The following is a 25,783-nucleotide window of genomic DNA, read 5'->3' as shown; positions in this document are numbered from 1 at the left end:
TTCCATTTCTCTTGGATATGGTAAATGCTTATCCCAGTTTAAAATCAAACCATACCCAGGGCTGTTGAACAAATGTGCATGACAGTGTTTATTAACTTCTACCCTAATGATCTTGATCTTGTATGCCATTCATGTGCCATGGAAAAGAGAAAAACAAATCACAGAGGGGGAAAAACATGTCCCATGCCATTTTTTTTTATTTGCGTTAATTGCAATAATAATCAAGATTTTAATTGGCACAGACAGCCTTGAAATTAATTGCTGCATTAGAGTTTAATGATGATGAGGTTTCATTTCTTATCATTTTTCATCTTTTTTTTTTTTAAAAGGGAAAACACAACACACATTATATTCAAAATGTTTGTCAGACACATCTTAAGATCTCATTGAAAGACTGAATGAAAGAATGGGAATAAGGGAATAAGGGAAGAGAACATTAAAATGAGGGCGTCTCCTGCATAAATGAGGCTGGGGAATGGAGGAGAGCAGAAAAGCACAGACCTTGGAGCTGGCTTCACCCTGGACTACCGCCACTGATGTTAAGAGCACACTTAAATCAAGAAGGAAAAGTACTCAGAAAATAATTAGAGTAAAACTAATTGGCCAGCTATTTAAGTTGAAGTGGCATGAGGAAGGGCAGGGAGGCTGATGAATATAATGTGGCAGTCTGAATGTACAGTAGAGAGTGGACGCACTGGAAAAAAAGCCAATTTACAGTGCGTATTCGGCACAAAAATGAAAATATATGAAAACTAATAATATATAAAGCAAAATTCTTCTGGTGATAAAGCAAGGATGCCATGGTTGATGACTGCAGATGACAATCTCATAAAGGTGATCCGCAGTATGTTCTCATTGTCATTTACTTCCAAAACTGTTAACTGTATGTTTTCAGTGGGATTTACTAAAAATAAATTATGCATGCCATTGTGCGTTTAATTTGAACGATGCCCAAACATGATCTGTTTTAAAGCAGTTGAGTAATTCATTCACTGATTTGCTAAAATAAAGGCCTAGTTTGAGAGCGTGTTGACAAACATGTTTATATTGCATTATTTTCAAAGTGCCAAGTAACATGGCAAGAATAGACTTTGCAATGTATCTGGTTGCCATGACAACTTCACATCCTTGCTGCTGATCACTTAAAGATGGTACATTGAGTGTGAATTTGTAGGTTTGAAAAGCTAAAATATGTGTAAATAAGTGTGACTGACCAAATCAACTGGCTCGGTTTGACCCACCCCGAGCTCAAATGTCAAGTTACGCCCATGGTGTAGTACTAGATGGGTTATATTTTGCATGTGAATAAGCAGAGTGCTTTTTTGTTTCACTCTTGACATGAACAAACCTGTCATCCTGTGATTTGTTGTGCCTTTTCATTTTATTCCTGGTGTGAATAGGCCTGTCGTCAGTGATTCGTTTTGCTTTTCATTTCACTTTTGGTGTGAATAGGCCTGGAGACAGTGTTTTTGAACCTGATTTGAAAATAAACGTGTTTACAATGTAAGCATAACCTACAAGTAGTAATGACAAGATTTGTTGTACTGTGTTGCTGTTTTTCATGCTTTCCAATAAGTGCACCTTGGAGATATTAAAACCATGACAGAAACAGGCCTCCGTGTTTAGCTCTCACTTCATTCTTTCCCTTTCATTTTTAATTAAAACGATCACTAATTTCATTATAGTGACTTTATTCAACAGCAACAGATTGGCCCTTTAACAACAGCCAAAAAGCAACTTGTAGACCTGGCACGTGACTCGCCAGAGTTGTCTAAAATAATCAACGGCAGTGGCGGTGGTATCCCTGAGGGCCAACGGAGCAATCCTCCTCCTCACCCGCTGCACAGGAAGTCAGGTCTCGGCTAGCGGCCCGTACGGCTCCAGTGGAGTGAGACTGATCAGGCTTGTCACGAACACAGAGCCTCAGCTCGCTTCACCGATGGCTGCGCAAACTAGGACAGCTGACATTTAGAGCTGAACGGGTACCATGCTAAACCGAGCAACAAAAGAGCAGTGAACAGTGCTCAGTCCAAATCTACTGGATTGACCTGTCTGTACTGATGGACTCTTGTTTTGTTCTAAAGCCTAAAATGAGCTTGAATTTTGAAATTAATTTGATCATTGAAGAGTTAGGGCTCCTACTTCAAGCTCCCACAGCCGATCCAAAAGAAGAAAGACAAAACAGCAATAGCAAGTCTTTTCGTCCTTACCAGGAAAGAAACCACTCATACCAGGTAGGATTGCTGCACTAGAACATTGCCATTGTCCTCTATTTCTCGCCACCAGTGCAGACTGCTCTCATGACAAGCCCTCGATGCCCTGAAGGACACAAGTGGATTTGGGAAGGTAAACATGTCCAGCTTACTAAGATAAAACCAGCGAGATGGCACACTCCAGGCAACTATCATGCTACACGACACCATTCCTACCGATGCCTGCGTAGCCTCGCTCCGCTAGCAGAGGGCAAAGGCAAACCTGGAGAGGATGTGAGATTTGATGAAGATTTAAACAGTCAAAATGTCATCTACTAGCCACTTGTTAAAGGAGTGATAAAAGGCTGTGATGTTTGCTCACTTTTTGCTCACTCATATTACGAATTTATGTAATGGTAGGTACTCGACTGAAAGAAAATGATGGGAACCCCACACCAGGAAAGTTAACTACATTGTCCTTTCTCCATTTTCAGCAAGTGTCTCCACCTTTATAGTGTGACGCAGTCATATATTATATATAATTAAATCGATTCTCTTCTCAGCTTAGTACTGTCAAGTGAGAGCCAATGACCACATTTACATACACCAAGGCCCATTTACCGGTTGAGCCAGGTGTGTCCTGCTCCTGGAGGGCCAACGTCTTGTAGTGTTTAGCTTTAACCTGCCCCAACACACTTGCCTGCAAGATTCCAGTAATCCTAAAGACCTTTATAGCTGTTTCAGGTGTGTTATGACTGGAGCTAAACTCTGCAGCATATTGGCCCTCCAGGCTCCAGTTTCTCAGATAGCTTGACCTTCTACAACTTATTTAGTCTTCTAGTAGCAATTATCTTAATTTGGATAAGCACAGATATAAATGAATATACTGTTAAGGTGCCTACACACTAAAGCGCTTTTTCAACAGGCAACTGTAACTTTGATCAATGGGAATTTCAGACAATGGTTCAAATCAAATGTTTTATTAGAGTTTCCTCTGGTATGCAAGCTCACTGCAGTGGATATATCTTCAAAATTCAGATTAATAGATTTCTAGTAATCAGAATATCACCTTAAATGCCCCTATATACTCTCGTTCTAGTTTGTTTTTGCTCAAGGGTAAACAGAAGTTTGAAATAGCTGAGCAATAGTATACTGTTTGTGAACATTCCAAAGCAGCTCATGAGCGATGGAAGCAATGTTTAGGCGAGTATTTAACCATGTGCTGCAAGCTATCCTTTCAGAAACACAACTAACACACAACAATAATGACAGTGATGAGAAAAGCAGTTAAAACAGCATCTGATCACAGAGATGTGGACATGTTTCACCCAGTATGTATTTTGGCACTCCAGTTCATGTTTGTAACTGAGTCCCAAAGCACATCTACTTATTATCTATGAATTATCTTAAACAAACCCCAGTATACCAAATCTGACAAATAATTCAAATTAATTCTTCACTCAGGAAGCAGCATTTTTTGACTTACGGATTCGATTTTCAACAGTAAATTGTTCAGTGAATCCCTTTAACCTTTTCTGGCTACTTGTCAAAGCCAACCAAGCAAATTTAGGTGCTAATTTACAGAGCTTTTCCATTATACAGAGGCAGACATTCCACTGGCCTTTCACAAGCACCTCTTACATAGCTAAATCTGGTCGTCAGTTGTTTCCGTGGAAAACGGACAGTGCATGAAGCCATCTATGGCAAATGATGACAAACGCTGTTGTACCTTGAAAAAAATCTCGGTAGAAGACATGCAGCATAAAAAAAATCAAGGCACTGGTGACAAAATAAATCTGTAATATACTTAAACCTGTTGACATCAAGGCAATAGTTTCACAGAAAACCAGAAACCAAATGTACTGAATTCTGTTTGAGAGGCCTGGCATATTTTTGCAGTTTTGTTTTGTGCAGCTTGCAGTGAGAAATAATGCACATCGGCTTTAACCATACATACACCACCCCTTCTTTGAATCAGAAGAAGCCCTACAATTATATAAAGCAATATCATAACATCTGTCAGGGTCTTGATATATAAAGCTTCATGACAAATTAGCTGGGAATAATGAGCCCCACAGTGGTGACCTTATAGACCTGTGGCTAAAGTGAGTTTCAGTGCAGTATGGTCCACTGGGAGTGAACTGTACATGTCAATGCATGAGTGTAGAGTACTGCTGAGGGACTGAACGCTGAGACGGTGATGCTGATGATGGCTGCTATTTTCCGTATGTTTACCATCATTTCGGCTCTCTTGGGGAGGACAAACATGGCTCCGACTGGAAAAGGCCATAGAGCAAGGTCCTCCCGAGGCCGTACACGCCCTCTCACGCACACATGGGCACAAACATACACACGGTGGTGCAGCAGAGATGGGGAAATAGAAAAGAAAAGAAAAGGGAGGGAGGGCAAGACACAGGGTGACTGGAAGGGGAGGCGAGAGAGAGAGGCCCTGCAGACACAACACAGCTCAGAGTTGATTGGGAGTGACAGGCTGCTGATTAGTCAACTCGCAGCCTACACACACACGCACACATAAGAGCAGAGAAATGAACGCTCGCACAAGAGCGACCTATTCTTACATGCACTTTTACATGTAACATTTTGTGGAGACATTTTCACGCACTGATAAACAGACAAACATCCTTTCTCCAAACAAATCAAAGATATGGGGGCTTATGATCTTCCTGAAAGTGTGTATTGATGTATGTGTCTTACTTTGAGAAGATAGATGGGAATGTTGCTAAAATCCACAGGGAGTTTGAGAAGGAACCGAGCAGAAAACTCCCCCGTCTAGAAGAGAGGAAAAAAAAAAAACCATCAAACAGTGAACACACACGCACACACATTCTGTAACATTCCTCACACAGTAACCTACTTGTTAAAGGAATAATTCTGTCATTGTTTCTCCTCCTCATGTTGTACCAAACCCACCTTCAGACTTTATTTCTACCATGGAGGACAAAAGTTCAGCAATTCTGAAGAATCTCCCTAATCACACTTTTCCATCAAATTAAAGTGTAAGGTGACATAGGCTTTCAAGCTTAATAAAATCAGCAAAAGCCACATTAAATAAACTGTTGGCCTGTTAGCCCTGCAATGGACCAGCAATGTGTCTGAAATCCTGGGATAGGCTCCAGCGTCTGTGTAATCCTACACAGGACAAGCGTTTTGGAAAATGGATCGATGAATGGAAGACATGCAATAGACTTTCCTATTACGAATATATATTACGACATCAGAATCATCACAGATTAATCAGTCAAAAGTAGTTTCCAACACAGTCACCCAATACAGACTATTCTACTTGTTGTTCTTCATAAAGCTTGTAGCCTGCCATTGTGAATTGTAGGCTTATTTAGAGCATTGGTAATCTGGATTTGGTAATCTGAAAAGATCTGGATCAAGGTGATTCAATCCATTCTTGCTACGAAAACCTCACACAAAAGTAAAACGAATTGTTTGATTCAAGATAGCAAAATATGGGATTTCCAAATCTAGATATTCTGATTCAGATTCAACTTTTTGATCAGTAATAAGATTCAAAACTCAAAATTTAAGTCATTATTCACTGATAATCTGCAACTCCACCTCCAGCTGTTAAAGGCAACAACCAGATCAGTAAGTGAGAAGAACCAAATTAGTTCTATTTGTGAAGGAATCATTTACATTTACATTTAATAAATAAATAAAATAAAAAAAATCACACAATGTACTTCACAGCTGAAAATAATTTTGTTTTATAAATGATGAACTTTCAACATTGAAACTGTTAATAACTAAATTCAATCAACACTGAACTAAACTGTTATGAAAAATAACAATTGTATTTTGCAGAGCTGCTTTACTGCTGAAATTGGATTTAATGATTTATTAATTTTGCAATAATAACTGTTATATTCCAGTTTATTACTATGAAGCTTTTTTTTTTTTTTTTTTATAATCTGCATTGTACAAGGTGCTTAATAAATAAATGTAACATGACTTGACTGCTGTTACTGCAAATGATTCATTTACAAATCAGAAATCACTACTTTTGTGGCAGTAACACCTAGGGTGGATATCATGTTTTTCAGTGAATCAAGGCTTACATTAGTCTGTTTGTCAAACAAATCTATTCCTTTAACTATATTTCTGTTAAAGGAACTACATTAAAGGAACTTATATTTTTAACATTGTATTGTATGTCCCTTTTGAGGCGGTGTGCATGTTTAGGGATGGTTGGGTCAGTACCCTCATAGCGGTACCCTCAATGTACTGATGCATTTGCCAAGCCACTACTGTCAAGGTATAATTTTGATTCAATTTAAAATGGAAGTGAAGCACATATTTAGCAATACTTGTGACAGAGTAATGCTGTGCTCCCAGAGTGTTCACTTCAAATTCTCTTCAAATGTTCTCTAGAGTAAGTAGGCCATGGTCATATTCACTTTCGAATGTAATTTGCTGTATGACTCCTTGTTTACATTCATATAATATACATAACTTGGGTTACATCATTTTAGGATTACTCAAACATTTCCTAATCACAGTCTGTTATCCCACAGACCACAGTTCACCACATCCCTTTAAAGATTGAAGTCCATGAAGCAACACATTCACGCCCACAGCCCAACACACTACACTCTTCCCAAAAACATGACCATATTACGGAACCCTCTGTGTGCCCATTTTGTGAGGAGGTGTTTGTTCGTTTTTGACCGGTTGTGCAATTCGATTTGTACTTTATTAAGACCCCACTGTCCTGTGTGTGGGCCATAATATAGTGTGCGATTGTTTTTTATTGATTTTCTTATTTGCAGACAAAAGCGCTATAAACAATTGTACGTGACATATAAACATAGTGTGCGATTTTAACAGAAGAACACATACATAAAGTTGTTGGTTCAAACAAACCCTAAATGGGATGAACCATCACCAGTTATCAACGTGCCCGTGAATAAGACACCTAATTTCAAGTTGTTCCAAGAAGTATGTCTCTGTAACTCCCAGTAGCACTGTGTAAAAGTGTCAGCTAAATAACAAATCAGTACTGGTAATTAGAGAATTACAAAGGTGGACTTTAAAATTTGAATTAAATGAAGCAGAGAGTTATTACCTTTTCAGTCAATTAGTTCATGAAATTTCATTAAGGGAAGGTCAGTTTCCTGGAAGTGGAGCTAAGCGATCCAGTGCTCCAAATATATGCTTTACTAAAAGTTGGGCGGTGTGATGTTTTATATATTAAATCACCATCTTTCATCTCTATTTTTTGTACATTTAGTGAACTGAATACTTTATTCTATCCATCCAGGATGATTCCCTGCTTTTGGTCTGAGACACAGGGATAGGCTCCAGCATCCCCTTGACCCTACATAGGACAAGTGGTTTGGAGAATGGATGGATTCATAAATCGATAAGTGTTTATCAAAATGTCACTGAATGGAAACATTTGACTATTATGTTAATGGCCAGCTTTCCTGTAGCTCAAACAGCTTTCCTGTAGCTTTCCTGTAGCTCATGGCACTAGCAACGCCAAGATCATGGGTTCGATTCCCAGGAAAAGCAAGAGTTTATAAAATGTAAAAACTGTAACTTGAATGCAATGTAAGTCGCTTTGGATAAAAGTGTCTGCTAAATGCATAAATGTAAATGTAATGGAAGTATAAGGTGAAGCAGCACTGGTACCCAGCTGTTCTTGCGGCCAGCGTAGATCTCCATACTGCGCCCATAGTTGGGGTCTTCTAGCAGGCTGTCATATTCGAAGAGCAGGCGGGAGCTGTCACGAAGCCGCTGGCACTGGTACTGATGGTACTGCTGCAACAGCTCTTTCACCAGCTGCAGGAGACACTCCGGTTTACCCGCATCCCATGACACCAAGTGCTGCCGGAGGAGAGGAAGAGAGTGGGAGTCAGCATTTTATCACAAAAAAATAAGAAAAAAAGTCGACTGGGAAAACAGAAACATCTAGTACTTTTAGCCCAGTTTTTTGATTTTGTGAAGCAAAAAAATAAATCAATAAACCCATATTGCATGGAAATTAATAGCTTGAAAGGTTAAAGTTACCACGAAAATCCATTCAGAACTATTTTTATTTCTGTAACATGATATATTTCAGAGTCTCATTAAGACTATTTAAAAGAAAAATGTATGGTAGGGTAATTGTTTTTATCCATCAGGAATTGATTGTAAATAAGCGGTCATTCAATATCTGAATGAACCTAAACTTGAATGCAAACATAAAACACTGTCAGCACCCATTGGTTGAAACTTAAGTGGCCTTGGTAACATCAGTTGAATAGGAAAGTCATTTCAGAGGAACACGAATGTGTATTACGAATGCAAATATGGTCAATTTGAATTCATGACGACTTTAAAGGTAAAGTGCCACAAAACAGAAATAAAGACTGTTTTGAAACAAAGATGTTTACTAAAAATTCCCCATCTGCCATGGTTCAAAGAAATAGCCCTGCCTCATCCCATGCCATTGGTTGAGGGCTGCTTAAAGGAAACTGTGATGGCCTTTGAAAAACAAAAGTTAGGTGGCATTTGATTTTTTTTTTTTTTATTAAATATTTCAGAAAACTTTTTTTTGCTGTTGTTGTTTTAATGATGTACACAGATAATAATTTATAATAAACACTTGTCAGTTTTGATTTCATGGTGACTTGAAAATCAGTATTCACACAAGTATTCAAACGTTTGAGGGAAATAACCTGAATACATGTGCCATGCTTTTGGCATATAACAATAAATAGTCTCAGAGTACAACATGTTGCTAGAACCTTAAACAAGGCTTTATGAATCATCAGGTTGCCAAAAATCCTCTTTGAATGATTCATTTCGAGCCAGATATGATGTAAGAGTGTTTCATATGGAACACACATTAAATACAGAGCTTAGACTGCAAAATAAATAAATAAATATATAAAAAAAAACTTCTGAGACTTTTAGAGATAAGCATAAAACAAAAGGACTGAGGCAATTAAAGGCAGGTGGCAGTTTCTAAAGTGCTGAACTGGGGTCTTATCACCCTTTATTGTCAAAATGTCAACTTGATGAAGTGGTTTCCGCCCAATGGCACTCCCCCTCTCATCCATCTTGAGGCAAATAGTAACACCACAGGATATCCTGCACCGGCGGGGACACTTTCATCTCCTAACTCTACATATCTCAAGTCTAGAAACCAAAAGAGGACAAATTCCAGCTCCATTTCTTGCTAAGGCAGTGTACCACACAAAGCATGGGAAATTAAGCCACTGAAAAAGAGTAAACACTGTTCTCGCACAGTTCTCAGATAAGACAGTACAAGACCTTGAGTCTGTGCCATATGTTTAATGCATGCAGGGAACAATGGTTTGGTAAGAAAGCTAGATTTTTGAAGGTTCAGACGACAACCGAGCGCAGGCTATTTCCAGTCTCTCTTACTGCAAACACACTGCTATTAGGGAAAGAAGTGAGTTGAGTGGGTGTATGCCCATCACGGAGTTTGCATTGCCGTGTTCTTGCGGGCTGCGTGAGCGGGAAAAGGCCTGCATGCCAACACGGTCTACTTGCCTTTCCTCCTCTCCTCCTACAGGCTGACCTCATTTGCATAGGTGATCCCAATTTGCATGAGCCTCCCTGACTGGAGCAGTGCACAGGTATGCAAATTCAGAGTGAGGGGGCAAAAACCAAATTGCCACCTTTTCACGAAGTGTTCCACCATTCTTTTCACTGGCCTAATTCTACCCAACAGCCAGTTCTGTCTCCGAGGCCCAATTGCTCGTTGATGCGTGATACGTACGCAAGTTGAAATTAAATTTTAGTGACACTGACTGAAAATAAAAAGCAGAATCTAAATTTTTGCAAGCAAGTAAATAAACACTACATGCATCTCACTTAAAGAACGGCTCTGGCTCTCGGCTCCTTGTCAAGGGTTAAGAATAAGACAAACAAATAAGTATTCCTGTCATTGCAAGGCACAAACAAACACAGGCTGTGCTAAAATGAGTTTGTCACACGCTGTCTTGGATTTTTAAATGATGGCAATGCAATTTCGGCTTGATTTTCATCGCTCCCATGAATCATTCCATCTACAAGCCTGATTGAGTCACATACGAGCAGAGGAGAAGAGAGGGGACAGAGCACGCCGTCTGTCCACTGAGGCACACATTACACAACTTATTAACAGCACAACCCACAGCATACAGCTGAGCTTGTTACATTTCTTGGATCAAATCAAAGCGTCTTCTCGTAATTGATGGAAAAATGGAAAAGGAAAGATAAGAGATGAGCTCTTCACCCGTGACCGGGAATGATGATCAGGGAAGGAGTGTTTGTTGGGCAATCAATTCAGGAACCCAGATATTTAAATGTTTTTTTTTTTTGTTTTTTTCTAAAACAGCTGAATAATTTTAAAGCGTTGCCTGAAACTGTCAAACTGATTTGTATTAATTTAATTTAAAAATATATATTTTTTCTTTTTCAGTAATGGTAAACTGGTTGGAGCCAGTTCTTCAAAAAGGCAAAATCAACTTGAATGACATTCCTAGTTCCTGTTTCTTTAGTTATTTTCTGTCCTTGTTGCACAGGCCTCTAAAACTAGCTAACTAAATTAAACTAAATTAAAATAAAATATCCAAATATCCTTTTCTGCTGGTGTCACCTATCAATAATGTTAATCAATAACCAACGGGCTATTTAGCCAACATGCATCTATGTAGGTTCATTCTGGTATAGAATAACATTCAGTATATTCAATTACAAAATTCATGTCACTGATACAAATTCTGTTTCATGTTGATTTTAAGAAACGCTTCTCAATGTTTCTCTGAGTCATGGGCTAAACAGTTATCTTTACCATACTGCTTAAGAATTGCAACACCCTAAAAACTGTTCCACTGTTACAGAATTTCAAATTCTTTACAGGATCGGGGGTCATGAGAAAGTCAACGTTTCCACACACGAGGAGTGGTTTTCTGGATAATCTTTACTTAATTCTTTACTTAAAAAGTGAGATGATATCATTGCCCAGCATCACTCCTCTTTGGTTGGGAGTAAGACATGTGTGAAACAGTTACAAGACTGACATTATTCATCACATTAATACAGGGTGGATATCTGCTATGGTAAAGCTGAAGATAAATTGTACATACATTGCGGTCAGCTATACTACAAAGATCAAATCATAACAAGAAGGGCACAGATTTCCAGACGCAAATCAGTCAGATTCAGATTTACAGCATCTTGATTCATTTTGAGATTAATAGGCACATTTCTGTTACAATGTCATTCGAGCCTAGATAACTAATATTGTGAACTGAACTCTGAATAATTCGACTTGTTAACCGAAGGATTGATCAAGATGGCACACTTGATGAGGATGTCCTAGCTTATATCTGTAAAAAAAAAAAAAATTCCATGACCATAATGGTCTCATCAGTTACTTTAAAATTCAAATTGGTGATCAATTGTTTACTGTTACAATGACTTTCTGTACTGTTGAGGATTTTACAGCAGACAGCTACCCAACAGACGGTGGATCATTATGTCACCAAAATATGGACTTGGGAGAACATCTGCAGGACTCAAAAAATGCTACAATGATTATTCAGGAAAACCCTTAACTAATACAACAACAACTACTACTACTAGTAATACAGAAACATAGATTGTAAACATGTGCATACAGTCTTAAAATACAGTGCAGACTATGCAGATTTTACATTTGATTACTTTATTAAAATTCTGTATCTCTTACTTGAATACTATTGTCAGACTGACCTACCTGAAAAGCACTGCTTATTCCATTTGCATCTATGTTCTATTTTATGCATTTGTCCTTTGTTTCTTTTTTCCGACTTAGACTACTATTATTTTTCCAAAATTTTAAGATTTTGGTCATATCGCCCAACCCAACTATTAACACGCTTTGAATAAAATATTTAATCCAAATCAAATTTAATCGTTCTGAATCTGCAAAAATCATTCCTGAATCAGCTTTGCTGTCTACCCAAAGATTCACACCCTAGATTAATCAGTTATAAAGATGTTTTTTATCCATTAACTGGAACATTATACTAGGATCTGTAACATGAAGATCAGAGAATCGCAAGAAAACCAAAGAGCACTCTGACTTTGCCACATCATTGTGTTTTGAAGGAACTCTGAATGACATCATTTTATATGAAAGCTTGACAGTTGTGTGAAGTACAACCTCTCATTTGACTGCTTTTCACAAATACTGAGTATAAATGACCCCAGAAAACATCTGAGGCATTCAGCAGCCAAATTCATGCCAGAAACACTATGAGCCAGCTGATGATGACATAACCACAGTGGTTCACATATACAAGCGGTCTCCATTAGCCACTTTTTATCAGTCATTGCTCTATTTTAAGATCTGTTTTGAGATCATGAGGGTCAAATGTCAGAGTTTTTTGCATGCCACATCAACAAGAAAATGTTAAGCACTGAATGGTTCGAAAAGATGACAATAACAGTCTGGTTTCTCAGTCCGACCAGCCACTTTTCTGTACGTCTCTCTATAGATCAATCTGAGCAAGAAGAAAGATGCCATTGTTGTGGAGAGGGAAGGGCTCATCCTTTCTGCCGGGAGAGGAAGCTGGGGCAGAGGCAGGACGCTTGCACCAGCAATGACCTCATCGTCCTGGGCTGTCTACGGTTACCAGCAACAACAGGATTCCCGTAATGAGTGGGCGACGGAAAACAAGTTGGATATTGTTTAGGTATGTTTTAGGATGAAGCAACGAACAGCCCGAGGAGAGTTGAGGATGAAGAAAACGAAGGAAAGCCGACTTCAGGAATGTGCCGTGTCAGCGGAACTGTGTTTGGACTTACCAGGACCCCTGGAGAGTCTCTGTCACTTTATGCTCCCCAGACAATACAATCGAGACAGCAGTCAGTCGCAAAATGGTAGATACGTGCCATAAAACAAAAGGCCTACGCAGGTACAGTGATGCAATATTTACACTCTTTCTGAGTCACTCCAAGTCCTGTCTGCCCGGAAACCATTTCTTACTCAGAGAGAGGACAAAGCAATCTTCATTTTGTAACATCTCATCTCATCATTACACAAAAACACTAACAAATTGCAAATTGACCTAAAAAAAAAAAAAAAAAAAAAAATCAAAAGAGAGACAATAAAAGGTGTTTAAATCTATTCATTTTCAATGAATGACCTCCTCAGAGCAGAATAAATTTTATTCTTCTATAACATAATATGACTGTAATTGAAGACCTTTTAAAATGCTATGGCAACAGCGAAAAGCTGCAAACAGAACTAATGAGAAATTAGATGCAATTTTACAGTAAAATACTGTTAAATGTGTAGTTTTTGAAAGAGAAAAAGTGTCATCTTATAAATCACAGTAAAAAATGAAAATTTACATTCCCACAATTCTGTCACAGCTCACATTTGATTTGTTTTCACTGAAATAACAGTTTCTTCTCATTTTCCCCCCTACACTGCACCTTCTATATCATTTATCATAGCTTGTAGTAAAGCTAGCAGTGCCTTTCTCTTTACAATCTGTGTTTTTAAGGTGGTTTATTATGCTTATTATGAAGGTAAAACAGATTTTAGCAGGTATGTATAATAACATCATTTGAGTTAATGAAAATAATGCTACCATATTTTTTATGATAAAATTCAGGCAACCACAGCCGTGATATCAGTCACTTAAATTACAACATCAATGTTCTGGTGGTTGCATTGATATCATCTATATGTAAGTATTTTTTAACAGATAGGCTATACAGATTTAAAACTCAATTTAATTGACTTAAAATTTGCCTTTTGCTAATTCAGTTTTTCTGAATTACAATGTAGCTTGACACTTTGCTTTAGAGTTTAATGCACTGGGGCACACTGATACAAAGAGTGATAATAATAATAAAAATAAAATAAATAATAATAACAATAATAATAATATATAAAATATATATTTTTTCTGTTCTGCAGATCTTTAGTCGTTTTGTTACACTGTTACTATGTGGCCACACTGGGAGCATTTTAAGAGGGGAGAGCGAGTTCCTGTAAGCTGATCTGTCAGAGCTGGGCCGAGGTTGATGTGCCGTGGGCGTGACGCCTCCGGGTTCAGTAACGCCCGAGAGGCACACCCAGTCCTCCTCACCTTCAGAGCAAACCTCCCACACATGTGAACGCACGCACGCATGCACGCACACACACACACAAACACACACACAGAAAGAGCTGCTCTGACAGTGGCTTTCTGCATAATAATGCATCAGTCACAACAAAATCTGTTGGTAAACAAATTAAACGATGGGAGTTTGTTGATAAAACCTCAGAGGATTTTCTGGATTGGGTAGATTGACGCCTTCTGCAACAAGCTTGAAACAAAACAGAAACATCTGTAAAAAGGGAGAAGATGTAACGTAAGGTCTTGAGGTTGAACTCTTAAATATTTGTTTCTGTTTTCAAAATGCTTCTCCAAAAGTCTATAAGAAGAGCTGTCATCTGAAATTCAGAGATAATTCTTTAGGACACAGCTATTATTTAAGCACCTTAAAATAATTTGCTGTGCCGCTGGCAATCAGCCCCAATAAATAGCAACAAACTTGAGCAGAAAATTAAAAAGAGGAAAAATATTTTGAGTATTAAATTAATCTGAGCTAGCGTCTAATTTGAGTGTGGGCAAGTGTTCAGTTTTCCTCATGAAGTGTCTAAAGTGTGCCAAGTTTAAGATCACACTAAATTGATTTTGTCATGTGTTCAAAGGGACTTGGCTGATGAGGTCCAGAATGTTCCCTTCACATGAACATGATGCTTCAAATAAAAAAAGAGAAGGCACTTCCCACAAAAAGGGTACAAAATAGGCATTGAAACTTGACAGAAAAGTATGTCTTTTTCCAAACAAAATGAAAGCAGGTGCCTAAACTTCAATTGTTTTTTTTTCTATCAATATATGGTATATTTAAATAATGTAATAATACATTATCATACAAAATCAATGGAATAAAATGTACAAACTTCAAGAATAAATGAGTAACAGGCATGCAAAATGAATATGCATCTGAAACAGGTAAGAGAATTTCCCAAGTGGGGAAAAAAATTGGCTTCACATTAATATTTATTCATAATTATACAAAATATACGCTCCTAAGCAAAGCATTACCACTGGATTACAATAAGATTGTGAGCCACCCACAAACATACAAAAAAAGATATTTCTATATTTCCATTTCTGTCAAAGGCTTTGCCAGTAATAGCTGCATTAACTTTGGGATTTGCTTTAGCAGAACAGGAAGGAAGAGGAAATGGTGGTTAAGTGTGCCCAGGTTTGCCTGCCTCTGTATATGGTCAGGTCACCCTGCATTTCATTGTTGTGTAGCGGGACATGAGGTGTTCCTTCAGCAGGAGGGAACAGCACATTCTATTAAAATAATCTTTTACTGCATCCACCATAGAGCCTCCAATTCTCCATTTTCTTTCCCATGAAGGACAACAGTAAAGAATTGATCTTTACCAGTTAATCAAATCTCTAATCCTTTCACAGTAAATTTATAAGACTTTTTTCACCCATTATATTGCTTTCTTAGAATAGTAACAGTACAATTCTCAATAAGTTGCATAATGTAACGTAAAGAGTTAAGGATGGGTTGAAGCAAGACTGAAGCACTGACATATCCAGTTCAACTGCTTTGAAAAAGTGAAAAGAGTTAATTTGTATGGCTTTACTGCTGCATATCACCTTATTGTTTAGTTTGACCTCAATGGTCACCATGAAGTGAGCATAAACTACACTAAACCTGAAATAGTGCTTTGTTAGTGTAAGTAAACCGTTTTTTTTTTTTGTGAGGGCTGCAGAGGATTATTGCACTTAATGTCAGCAAACGGTGCCGAGGTGCCTCTATGCTCCTGCATATGTCTGGATTTATGGCAGTTGAGGGTTTTTCCCAAAGTGCACTCATGGTTCAGGTGCAGACTAAACTCAGATATTTACAATTATTTCTTTAAACACTTAAAAACCACTGTTCAAAGCAGAATTCCTGCTGTGAAGGAGACCTGGATGCAAACAGGGCCGGAGAAATGAAAGGGCTGAAATTACACAGGTCACTCAGGACAGAGTGTTGCAATATGTTTGGAAACTCCAGATGGGCAGATTTAAGAGGCTGGAGAAGGTACCATTAAAAGAGTTTAAATGAAAAAAAAAAAAGAGATATATATCTGAAAGTGAAAGGCTGTGAAAATGTTTGTCAAGCTAGTTGTTATGACAGGGTCTTAATATGACAGTGTCTTAATAATACAGACCTCATGACTAAGTGTAATACAAAGTACGTCTTGTGTGAACTGTGTTTTTTCCACTTGGAATTCATTCAGGGTTTTTTTTTTTTTTTCCAGTCTTCTTGCCTGGCCGACATTTCAGAAAAACAAGGCCATATCAACAAAGTTCAGCAGAATAAAACAATGCAATCTCAATAATATTACCAGAATCAACCGTCACTAAATTATAAAGAGATGAAAGTGAGCCACACTACTGTACCCAGCCATTGGTGTCCTCTGGTTGTTTCCAAAATGTCCCTGGCTGAGACACGTCCCAGCAGTTTCCTGGTCAGTATGAATGGTGTATTCAGGCTATGCCAAAACACAACCCCTGCTACCTCTCTATTGTCAATGCTATATCCTTCCCATAATACCAAGTGACTCGTAAAAAAAAATAGAACTGGCGGTGTGATTGCCAGAAGCAGGCCTAGAAAAACTTGAAGGCAATTCCGGGAGACCAATGAAATACCCATCCATGGGGATTGATGGGAAATTATGTATCCAGAGGAAGGGAGAGGGGCAAATGACAGGCACTTTAATCCATAAAATAAGAATAAAGCATACAGGCATGACACAATATCAAATTATTCTTACCCTATGATACTAAACTTCCCTAAATTCATTGAGCTACTGCATCATTAAAAGAAATGAAGTTTACACTATTTAAAAAAACATAATATTTACATAGACACACCACATAGTGACCAACTTAGATTTTCCATTTAAACAAAAGTCTAACACACTATATTTATTATTATAGACACATGTTTTGAGTTATAAAGATGTAAACATTTAAGTTATAAATATTAAAATAATAATAATAATTAAAGTAAAAAGATATTGAATGAATTCTGATCTGACAATAAATGAATGAATAAATTAATTAATTAATTAAATAATGGACCGGTTTCACAGACAGGGCTTAGCCTAAACCAGGATTTGACCATAGTTCAATTAGGATATTTAAGTAATTTTTATAAACATGCTTAGAAAAACATGAAAAAAAAAAAATTACTGGTGTGCATCTTGAGACAAAATAAAGGCCCTGATATATTTTAAGATCAGTCAGTGCAAGTTTCTTTCAGTTGAAACAGCTAAGACTTACATTTTAGTCTAGGACTAGGCTTAAGCCTTGTCTGTGAAACTGGGGGCATGATTAATTGATAATTAACTAATGCAATTTAATATGACAACTGACAGTGGCCAAGATCTGAAGACACAATCTGAGATTCAGAGTGATTATTACCATTCACCAAAAAAACAAAACAAATCTGATTTGGGCCACATTCATCTGTGGTGTAAACGCTGATCTAATTCTAAATGTAAGTTAAATTGTAAATTATATCCCTGAATATGAAGTTAAAGACACATTACCCAATGCCAATCTGCTGATTATAGTTTAAAAGCACTTGTACAGTGAAAAAAACGCCTGTATCTTGACTCTGTACTTCACTTGTTCTGTAATACGGTGTTATTCTTTTAACCATACACCATTCAAACAATTCAACAGTCACACTATGATATTAAGTTACAATGCCTTTTTAAATGTGAAACCCTCTAATAAAGTGTGGGTTGCACCGCGGTCGAAACAAGGTCACACAAAAACGTGGAATATAGCAGGATTATGCGTTGCATGAATCATTAACGTAAGCCTAAACAAGACATCACCACAGGCTGAGATGTTTGCTGTCTAGACTGCTGCCTCGATTCTCCGAAGCCCGGTGAAACTTAAACTGAGCGTGCTTTGATCTCTCCAGTTTTCCCATGGCTAACGTCAGATGTTCCATCCTGGAGCTTAGACCACTGTCTCAGCCACCTCACCACAATTAGCTGCTCTTTCCTCAACGGCCAGAAAAGCCACTAATTAAAATCAAAAGTAGTAGAGCTTTGTAGTGTGCTGCTGCAGCAGTGTTAGCGTTTGACGGAGGTTAATTAGAGACACTAAACGGAGGCATCCTTACTCATATTTAAACAAACGCAGCTCTGCTTAACTTTCACTCTTATTCTGCTCGTCAGGAGACATAATATTTTGGATTCAGTTATAGAAAAGGAGGGTTACTAAAGAGGATGTCAAGGTGATGAAATAACATTTTACGAGTCAGTATGACGCACTTAAGATTTGGTGAAAGTAGAAACTGGACCTTACGGCAACATACTTCAGGTGAATAGAATATTAACTAATTAGACATCACCATACCTCCCCAGTTGATTGATTACAATTGCAAAAAAAAAAAAAGTTAGAATTTGTTTTTATTTCATGCTTAATTATGCAAATTAGGCATTTTCTAATTAAACACGCTCTAATCTGCTTACATTTCAAGAACGGAAATCTGAATATTGTTTTATTTTGTTGGCACATTATAGTTCTTACAAAGGTGAATATGGATATCCCTTTCAATCATTCCATAAATCAGAATATACAGTCAACAGGCAGAAAAAACCCCAAAACATTTTCATCATGTTTTTAGGTATAAAATGGTGCATAAAATCAGGCAAATGTTATACGAACAAACCCCTGGTGTGTAAGGGCTACTGAAGTGCACAGTGCATGAGAAATAACTAATTTTGCTTTTACAGCTAGCCAAATCAAACTTGTGATCTCTGTGGATCAACACAATCTCTGCCTAGTCATAATGTTATAAGTAATGTGTGCTTTTATTGAGGATATTAAATTACAATGTCAATACAAAGAGCAAATTACAAAGAAGCATCAGGACATCTCCACTGTTTATTTATGGTGTATTACATTGCATTTTTTGTGTGTGTGTTTGTGTCTAATTTGCATTTATGCACATTTAACACCAATGGCATCAAATGCCACTGGTTCTTGCGTATCTTGTAACGGATCACTGATGCCTTGTCTTTATACACCATATTTTAATGTACACAAACAAATACAGGTTACATTTTGGTCTGAGCTTCACACAAAACCAGCAACGTGAAATCCATTTTATTTCCCCCTAAATTCTGTGTTTTTCATTGTATTTTTCTGGATTTAGAGTGTTTTGATTTGAATACAAACATATCATCAAAAATGATGTCAAATGAAATGAGTTAATAAAACATTAACAATTTGGTCAGATTTTAAAATGTTATCAAATGAAAATATAACAATTTATTTACAACAAAACCTTGTATTTTTCAGTCTTAAGATTGTGTAATTGTATTGTAATTCAAATCTACAGAAGCAAACAGATAAAGTGCAAAAATATAACGTTTTTGCCTGTAGTGTCTTTCCTTAAATACCAATTGAGGTCTGGCTTCCTGATCCCAGAGGTACATTCTGGGAAGCACCGTCACTTAATCATACATTTTCCGCTAAGTTGCGCAACTGAATGGTCTGGTTCTAGAAATTAAGTAAGACTGGAATAAAGTATCCTTTTTGGCCCTCTTCACAGCATGCTGAATCACTTTGGGTCAATGTTACATTAGTCTACTACAGGATTGGCTGAGGCTAGTCTGACAAGGAATTAGGGCTGTCGCGATTCATCCATTTTAGTCGACTAGTCGATTTTTATACATCATTGACTTCATTTTGAGGCTGTTGTACACAATGATTACAAAATTTGTCTCATTTTTAAAAAGGTTTCTATTTAATGAAAAATTAGCCTTATTAAATGAACTATTATTTATAATTTTTTTTGTTTTTTTCCCTTCTGGGGCCTGAAATAGAGGAATTTTCGTCAATATTGATAAATAAACAATATTTTGCTGAATGTGTTTTTGTGCTGGCACCTTGGCTGGTTTAGGTCTGTCATGGATTAATAAATATGAAAATAAAACCGCCAGTAGGTGGCAGCAAGTCCCTGTTTTAATAAATGACTTACTGAATCATTCATATCAAACGATTCGTTCAAAACGGCTGATAGCTGGAATTAAAAGGGCATTCTAACTGTATTATAATGGGCTTCATCGCGCAGTGTATGTTTTTAGACTCTCAAGATGTGTTTTTTTTTTTTTCAAAGTTGGATAATGTCAGCTCTCCTATCGCCTCTCGGTCCCTCACAGTCACACATACATTATGTCAGGAGAGTGTGTTTAAATTCTAATCAAGAAAAAATCATTTTCTTCTTTTAAAAGAACTTCAAAAGTTGCGCTTGGACCATTTTGAGCAAAAAATGATGAAATTGCTTCCGCTTGTGCGCTGCTTGTTTCAGTACCAAGTTCTGATTGGCCAATCGCCGTTATTTAGTTCGTAAATGATCATAAGTAGATAATTTTAACATTTCATGTGCATGATAAGTTTTACGTAATACACAAAATTAATAATCCAAAGGGATGGTAAGGGGGGATGGTGGTTTTACAGAGGGGATGCTTTTCGTCATTTTTTTCGACCAGGGGGATGCCATCTCCCCGCATACCCCCTCAAATCGAGCCCGGAGTATATGCGCTTTAATTATTTACATGCGTGTAGGTTACGTACATGCGTCACAGTAGCTCCACAGAAACTGTTATCATTTACATGTGTGGAGCATCTCAAACTCCATCTCTACATGTTGTTGTGAGTTTGGGTTTATTATAACGTTCATTTGGGAATGCAACGTGCGCAATTTCATCAGATTTGTAAGGTAAATCATTTATAAATCCATACAAACACAGGAGAATACATCGTGATTTCAAAATAAAAGCTCAAACCCTTACTCTGAGTTTACAGGTTTTGATGTCCACATATTCATTTAATTACAGTGGCTATAGCATTTCTGTCCTAAAGAAAAGGCCAAATATTAAAGATTAAGTGGACATTTAAATTAAATGGTTCTTGGAGGATTAGATCGCGCAGTAATGTGTAAAAATAATCACCAGGCCGTCGGCGCCCCCTGCAGGTCTTTGTTGTTATGCGTAATGTACATTAGCTCTATTGTTTATAATACTTAATATATATTTTAACAGTTTTGTTCAATAAAACCATATGATTTCTTGCTTTTGATACTTTTTTTGAACTAATTATTATTGCATAATTCCTATTATATATGTATTTTAAGTCATTTTAAAAGCTATTGTTCACTTAAATCTATTTTTATTACCACAAAAAATATATATATTATAATTATAGGGCCCTATGAAATCCGTTTTATTTCCAAATTCATTTTGTTTTTCCATTTTCATTTTTCTATACTCTTTCTTTTAATAATCAAAAGCATCTCCAATGAATTGATTTTATATTAAAAAGTATTTTTAAAATTATATATATATATATATATATATATATATATATATATATATATATATATATATATATATATACAGTGGGGCAAAAAGTATTTAGTCAGCCACCAATTGTGCAAGTTCTCCCACTTAAAAAGATGAGAGAGGCCTGTAATTTTCATCATAGGTATACCTCAACTATGAGAGACAAAATGAGAAAAAAATCCAGAAAATCACATTGTAGGATTTTTAAAGAATTTATTTGCAAATTATGGTGGAAAATAAGTATTTGGTCAATAACAAAATTTCATCTCAATACTTTGTTATATACCCTTTGTTGGCAATGACAGAGGTCAAACGTTTTCTGTAAGTCTTCACAAGGTCTTCACACACTGTTGCTGGTATTTTGGCCCATTCCTCCATGCAGATCTCCTCTAGAGCAGTAATGTTTTGGGGCTGTCGCTGGGCAACACGGACTTTCAACTCCTCCAAAGATTTTTGATGGGGTTGAGATCTGGAGACTGGCTAGGCCACTCCAGGACCTTGAAATGCTTCTTCTGAAGCCACTCCTTCGCTGTTGCCAGGCGGTGTGTTTGGGATCATTGTCATGCTGAAAGACCCAGCCACGTTTCATCTTCAATGCCCTTGCTGATGGAAGGAGGTTTTCACTCAAAATCTCACGATACATGGCCCCATTCATTCTTTCGTTTACACGGATCAGTCGTCCTGGTCCCCAAAAACAGCCCCAAAGCATGATGTTTCCACCCCATGCTTCACAGTAGGTATGGTGTTCTTTGGATGCAACTCAGCATTCTTTGAGTTTTTACCAAAAAGTTATATTTTGGTTTCATCTGACCATATGACATTCTCCCAATCCTCTTCTGGATCATCCAAATTGCTCTCTTGTGATCATTTTGACCCCACGGGGTGAGATCTTGCGTGAAGCTCCAGATCGAGGGAGATTATCAGTGGTCTTTTGTATGTCTTCCATTTTCTAATAATTGCTCCCACATTTGATTTCTTCACACCAAGCTGCTTACCTATTGCAGATTCAGTCTTCCCAGCCTGGTGCAGGTCTACAATTTTGTTTCTGGTGTCCTTTGACAGCTCTTTGGTCTTGGCCATGGTGGAGTTTGGAGTTGGACTGTTTGAGGTTGTGGACAGGTGTCTTTTATACTGATAACGAGTTCAAACAGATGCCATTAATACAGGTAACGAGTGGAGGACAGAGGAGCCTCTTAAAGAAGAAGTTACAGGTCTGTGAGAGCCAGAAATCTTGCTTGTTTGTAGGTGACCAAATACTTATTTTACCGAGGAATTTACCAATTAATTCTTTAAAAATCCTACAATGTGATTTTCTGGATTTTTTCTCATTTTGTCTCTCATAGTTGAGGTATACCTATGATGAAAATTACAGGCCTCTCTCATCTTTTTAAGTGGGAGAACTTGCACAATTGGTGGCTGACTAAATACTTTTTTGCCCCACTGTGTATATATATATATATTAGTGCTGTCAATCGATTAAAAAATTTATCACGTTAATCACAGTCATGGACTGTGATTAATCATGATTAATCACAAATTTAAAATACTAGGATTTACCTGTAAATGTGTTGAAATAAAGAAATGCATGACAAACTATAGTTTAAGGAAACAGAACCTTTTACACTTCCGCCAGGTATGAGACATAATTCTTATTATTCTTTTATCATTATTCTTTTGTTTTTATTCAGCCGTTTACCAAGCCACATCGCTTCAATCCCAGTACACATTTACCCAACTATTATCAAAAGTATTTCTAAATAAATACAACAAAACATTCTTACGACCTTACATAAAGTATTATGACAAAATGCATTATTATGAAGAATTGAACCTGTTCTGCAGGTGCATTAGAGCTAATATTAGCATCATGCTTCATAAGACAATTTATGAGATTAATAGTACACTTTTACTCAGAACTCACTTCAAACCACCATCGAGTGTTTGTAATAACTTCCTTTTACGATCACATGTGGAATTTGGTCGTTTACTCTTGTTAAAATATGCTATTTATAGCCTTTTATATCGCTGCAAAAATTAGCATTTCATATGTACACATTCACCTCAAGAAAATCACATACAAATAAGTGGGGGGAGTGAATGTCCAGCGCTCTCTCCACCCTCAATACCACGACTGAGGTGCCCTTGAGCAAGGCACCGAACCTCCAACTGCTCCCCGGGCGCCGCAGCATAAATGGCTGCCCACTGCTCCGGGTGTGTGTTCACAGTGTGTGTGTGTTCACTGCTGTGTGTGTGCACGTTGGATGGGTTAAATGCAGAGCACAAATTCCGAGTATGGGTCACCATACTTGGCCGTATGTCACTTCACTATAAATTCACTATAAAAAAAAAATATCCTATCGTAATCGTGTGTTTATTATCTTATCTATAGTGGCTGTTATCAAGGGACAAACCTTATCAAACGATTAATTTGCGTTAAAAAAATATTAACGCGTTAAAATATTTAGATTAATCACATGCGTTAACGCGTTAACGTTGACACCCCTAATATATATATATATATATATATATATATACTTTTTTTTTTTTTTTACATTTTTCACCTAAATAAATTCTGGTAAATAATATTTCTGGTAAATACTCCTTTAAAAAGTGTTTTTTGATTATAATTTTATTAGTAGCAGACTAGAACACGTGGATTTGTTGTCATTCTTGCACTATAATACTGAACTTTGATTTCAGTGATTTGGACTATGATATGGACACTTGCTTCTTGCACTCTGTTGCACTTTTCTTTTGCTTTAAAAAAGGATTTAACAGAAATTTGGATTTCATTTGGTTTAATAAAATATTCTTAAGTAAAATTGTTGATTTTTTGTGGGAAATTCATCGTTTAGATTAATCTATTAATCGATAAATTGGTCGATAGATTAATCGAAATAAAAATAGTCGTTAGTGGCAGCCCTACAACAAATCATTATGGTTCTCCAGCTAATGATGGACAAACTGCATTACAATTGTAAAAACCTTATTTTAATGCATATGATTTTAAGTTTTCACACAATTAATGCCCACTCAGTGGTCAATGTTGGGGAGCTACATCAGTCATGTACTGTATGCCCTCCTGTCTATTTAAATGGGTTAAGACCAAAATTTCATATCATCAATAAAATATAGCAGCATTGAATACAGCATTGAATGCAATGCCTGATACTCTGGATAAAAACATTTGCTAAATGCATTACAGCATGTATTATGTAAATGTGAGAAGGTAATTGACTCATTCCAGGACAGCCATCCTGTTGAATGATACAATTTCTCCCATTGATTTTTGATGAGTGGCCTATCTAATTTTTCCCACAAATTCTGACTCTTCGTGCTTTCTAAAACTGTACACTGCATAGATGTCTGCACCGTAGTGCACTTTTCGACCTTCATCCATGAAGGTGCCAAGGCTTGAGCTTCTCAGGTGCTGACTGCTATTTGAATGAAAAGCATCTGAATGAAATTGCTACAGAGCTGTTTGGAGCTAGCTGAGTCATATTTTGTTTCATGCAGTGCTTTCACAGCTAGCCAAATCAAACTTGTGATCTCTGTGGTATCAACACACTCTCTGCCTAGTCATAATGTTATAAGTAACGTGTGCCTGTATTTGAGGATAATCAATTACAATGTCAATCCTAAAAGCAAATTACAAAGAAGCATCAGGACATCTGTTTACTGTTTACATGATAAAAGTCTTATTTGCATTTGTGCACATTAGTTTAACACCAATGGCATCAAATGCATTTTGTCCTTGTGTATCTTGTAACAGATCACTAATGCCTTGTCTTTATGCACAATATTTTAATGTACACAAACAAATACAAGCTACATTTGGTCTGTGCCTCACATAAAACTAGCAATGTGAAATCCATTTTATTTTACCCTAAATGTTGTGTTTTTCATTCATTTTTTTTCTGGATTCAGAGCTTATGGATTGAATACAAATTTATCATCAAAACGATGTCTAATGAATAAACTTAATCAATATTTTGAATTGTTATCAAATAAAAATACTGTATAACAATTCATTTAGCTACAACAAAACACTGTATTTAAATTTTTTGCCAAATAAGACGCTGCACAACAGAACTGTATAAATTAAAACATTAAAAAATATATATGTTTATACATA

At 36.9% G+C, this 25,783-nt stretch overlaps 1 protein-coding gene across 2 annotated transcripts in view; it reads right to left on the bottom strand.

The window, feature by feature from the left end:
- Positions 1-25,783, bottom strand: part of babam2 (BRISC and BRCA1 A complex member 2) — a 75,925-nt gene that overhangs the window by 38,898 nt on the left and 11,244 nt on the right. For both annotated transcript variants that reach the window (XM_058749046.1, XM_058749047.1), the window contains exons 5-6: positions 7,857-8,051; positions 4,908-4,982 (exon numbers count right to left, since the gene is read on the bottom strand). In XM_058749046.1, coding sequence (XP_058605029.1) covers positions 4,908-4,982; positions 7,857-8,051 — 270 coding nt within the window. The remainder of the gene's footprint in view (positions 1-4,907; positions 4,983-7,856; positions 8,052-25,783) is intronic.

Source organism: Onychostoma macrolepis, chromosome 17 (genome assembly GCF_012432095.1).
Source record: "Onychostoma macrolepis isolate SWU-2019 chromosome 17, ASM1243209v1, whole genome shotgun sequence".
Classification (NCBI taxonomy): Eukaryota; Metazoa; Chordata; class Actinopteri; order Cypriniformes; family Cyprinidae; genus Onychostoma; species Onychostoma macrolepis.
The sequence above is the reverse complement of the archived record's forward strand: the minus strand, read 5'-3'. Positions and strand labels throughout refer to the sequence as shown.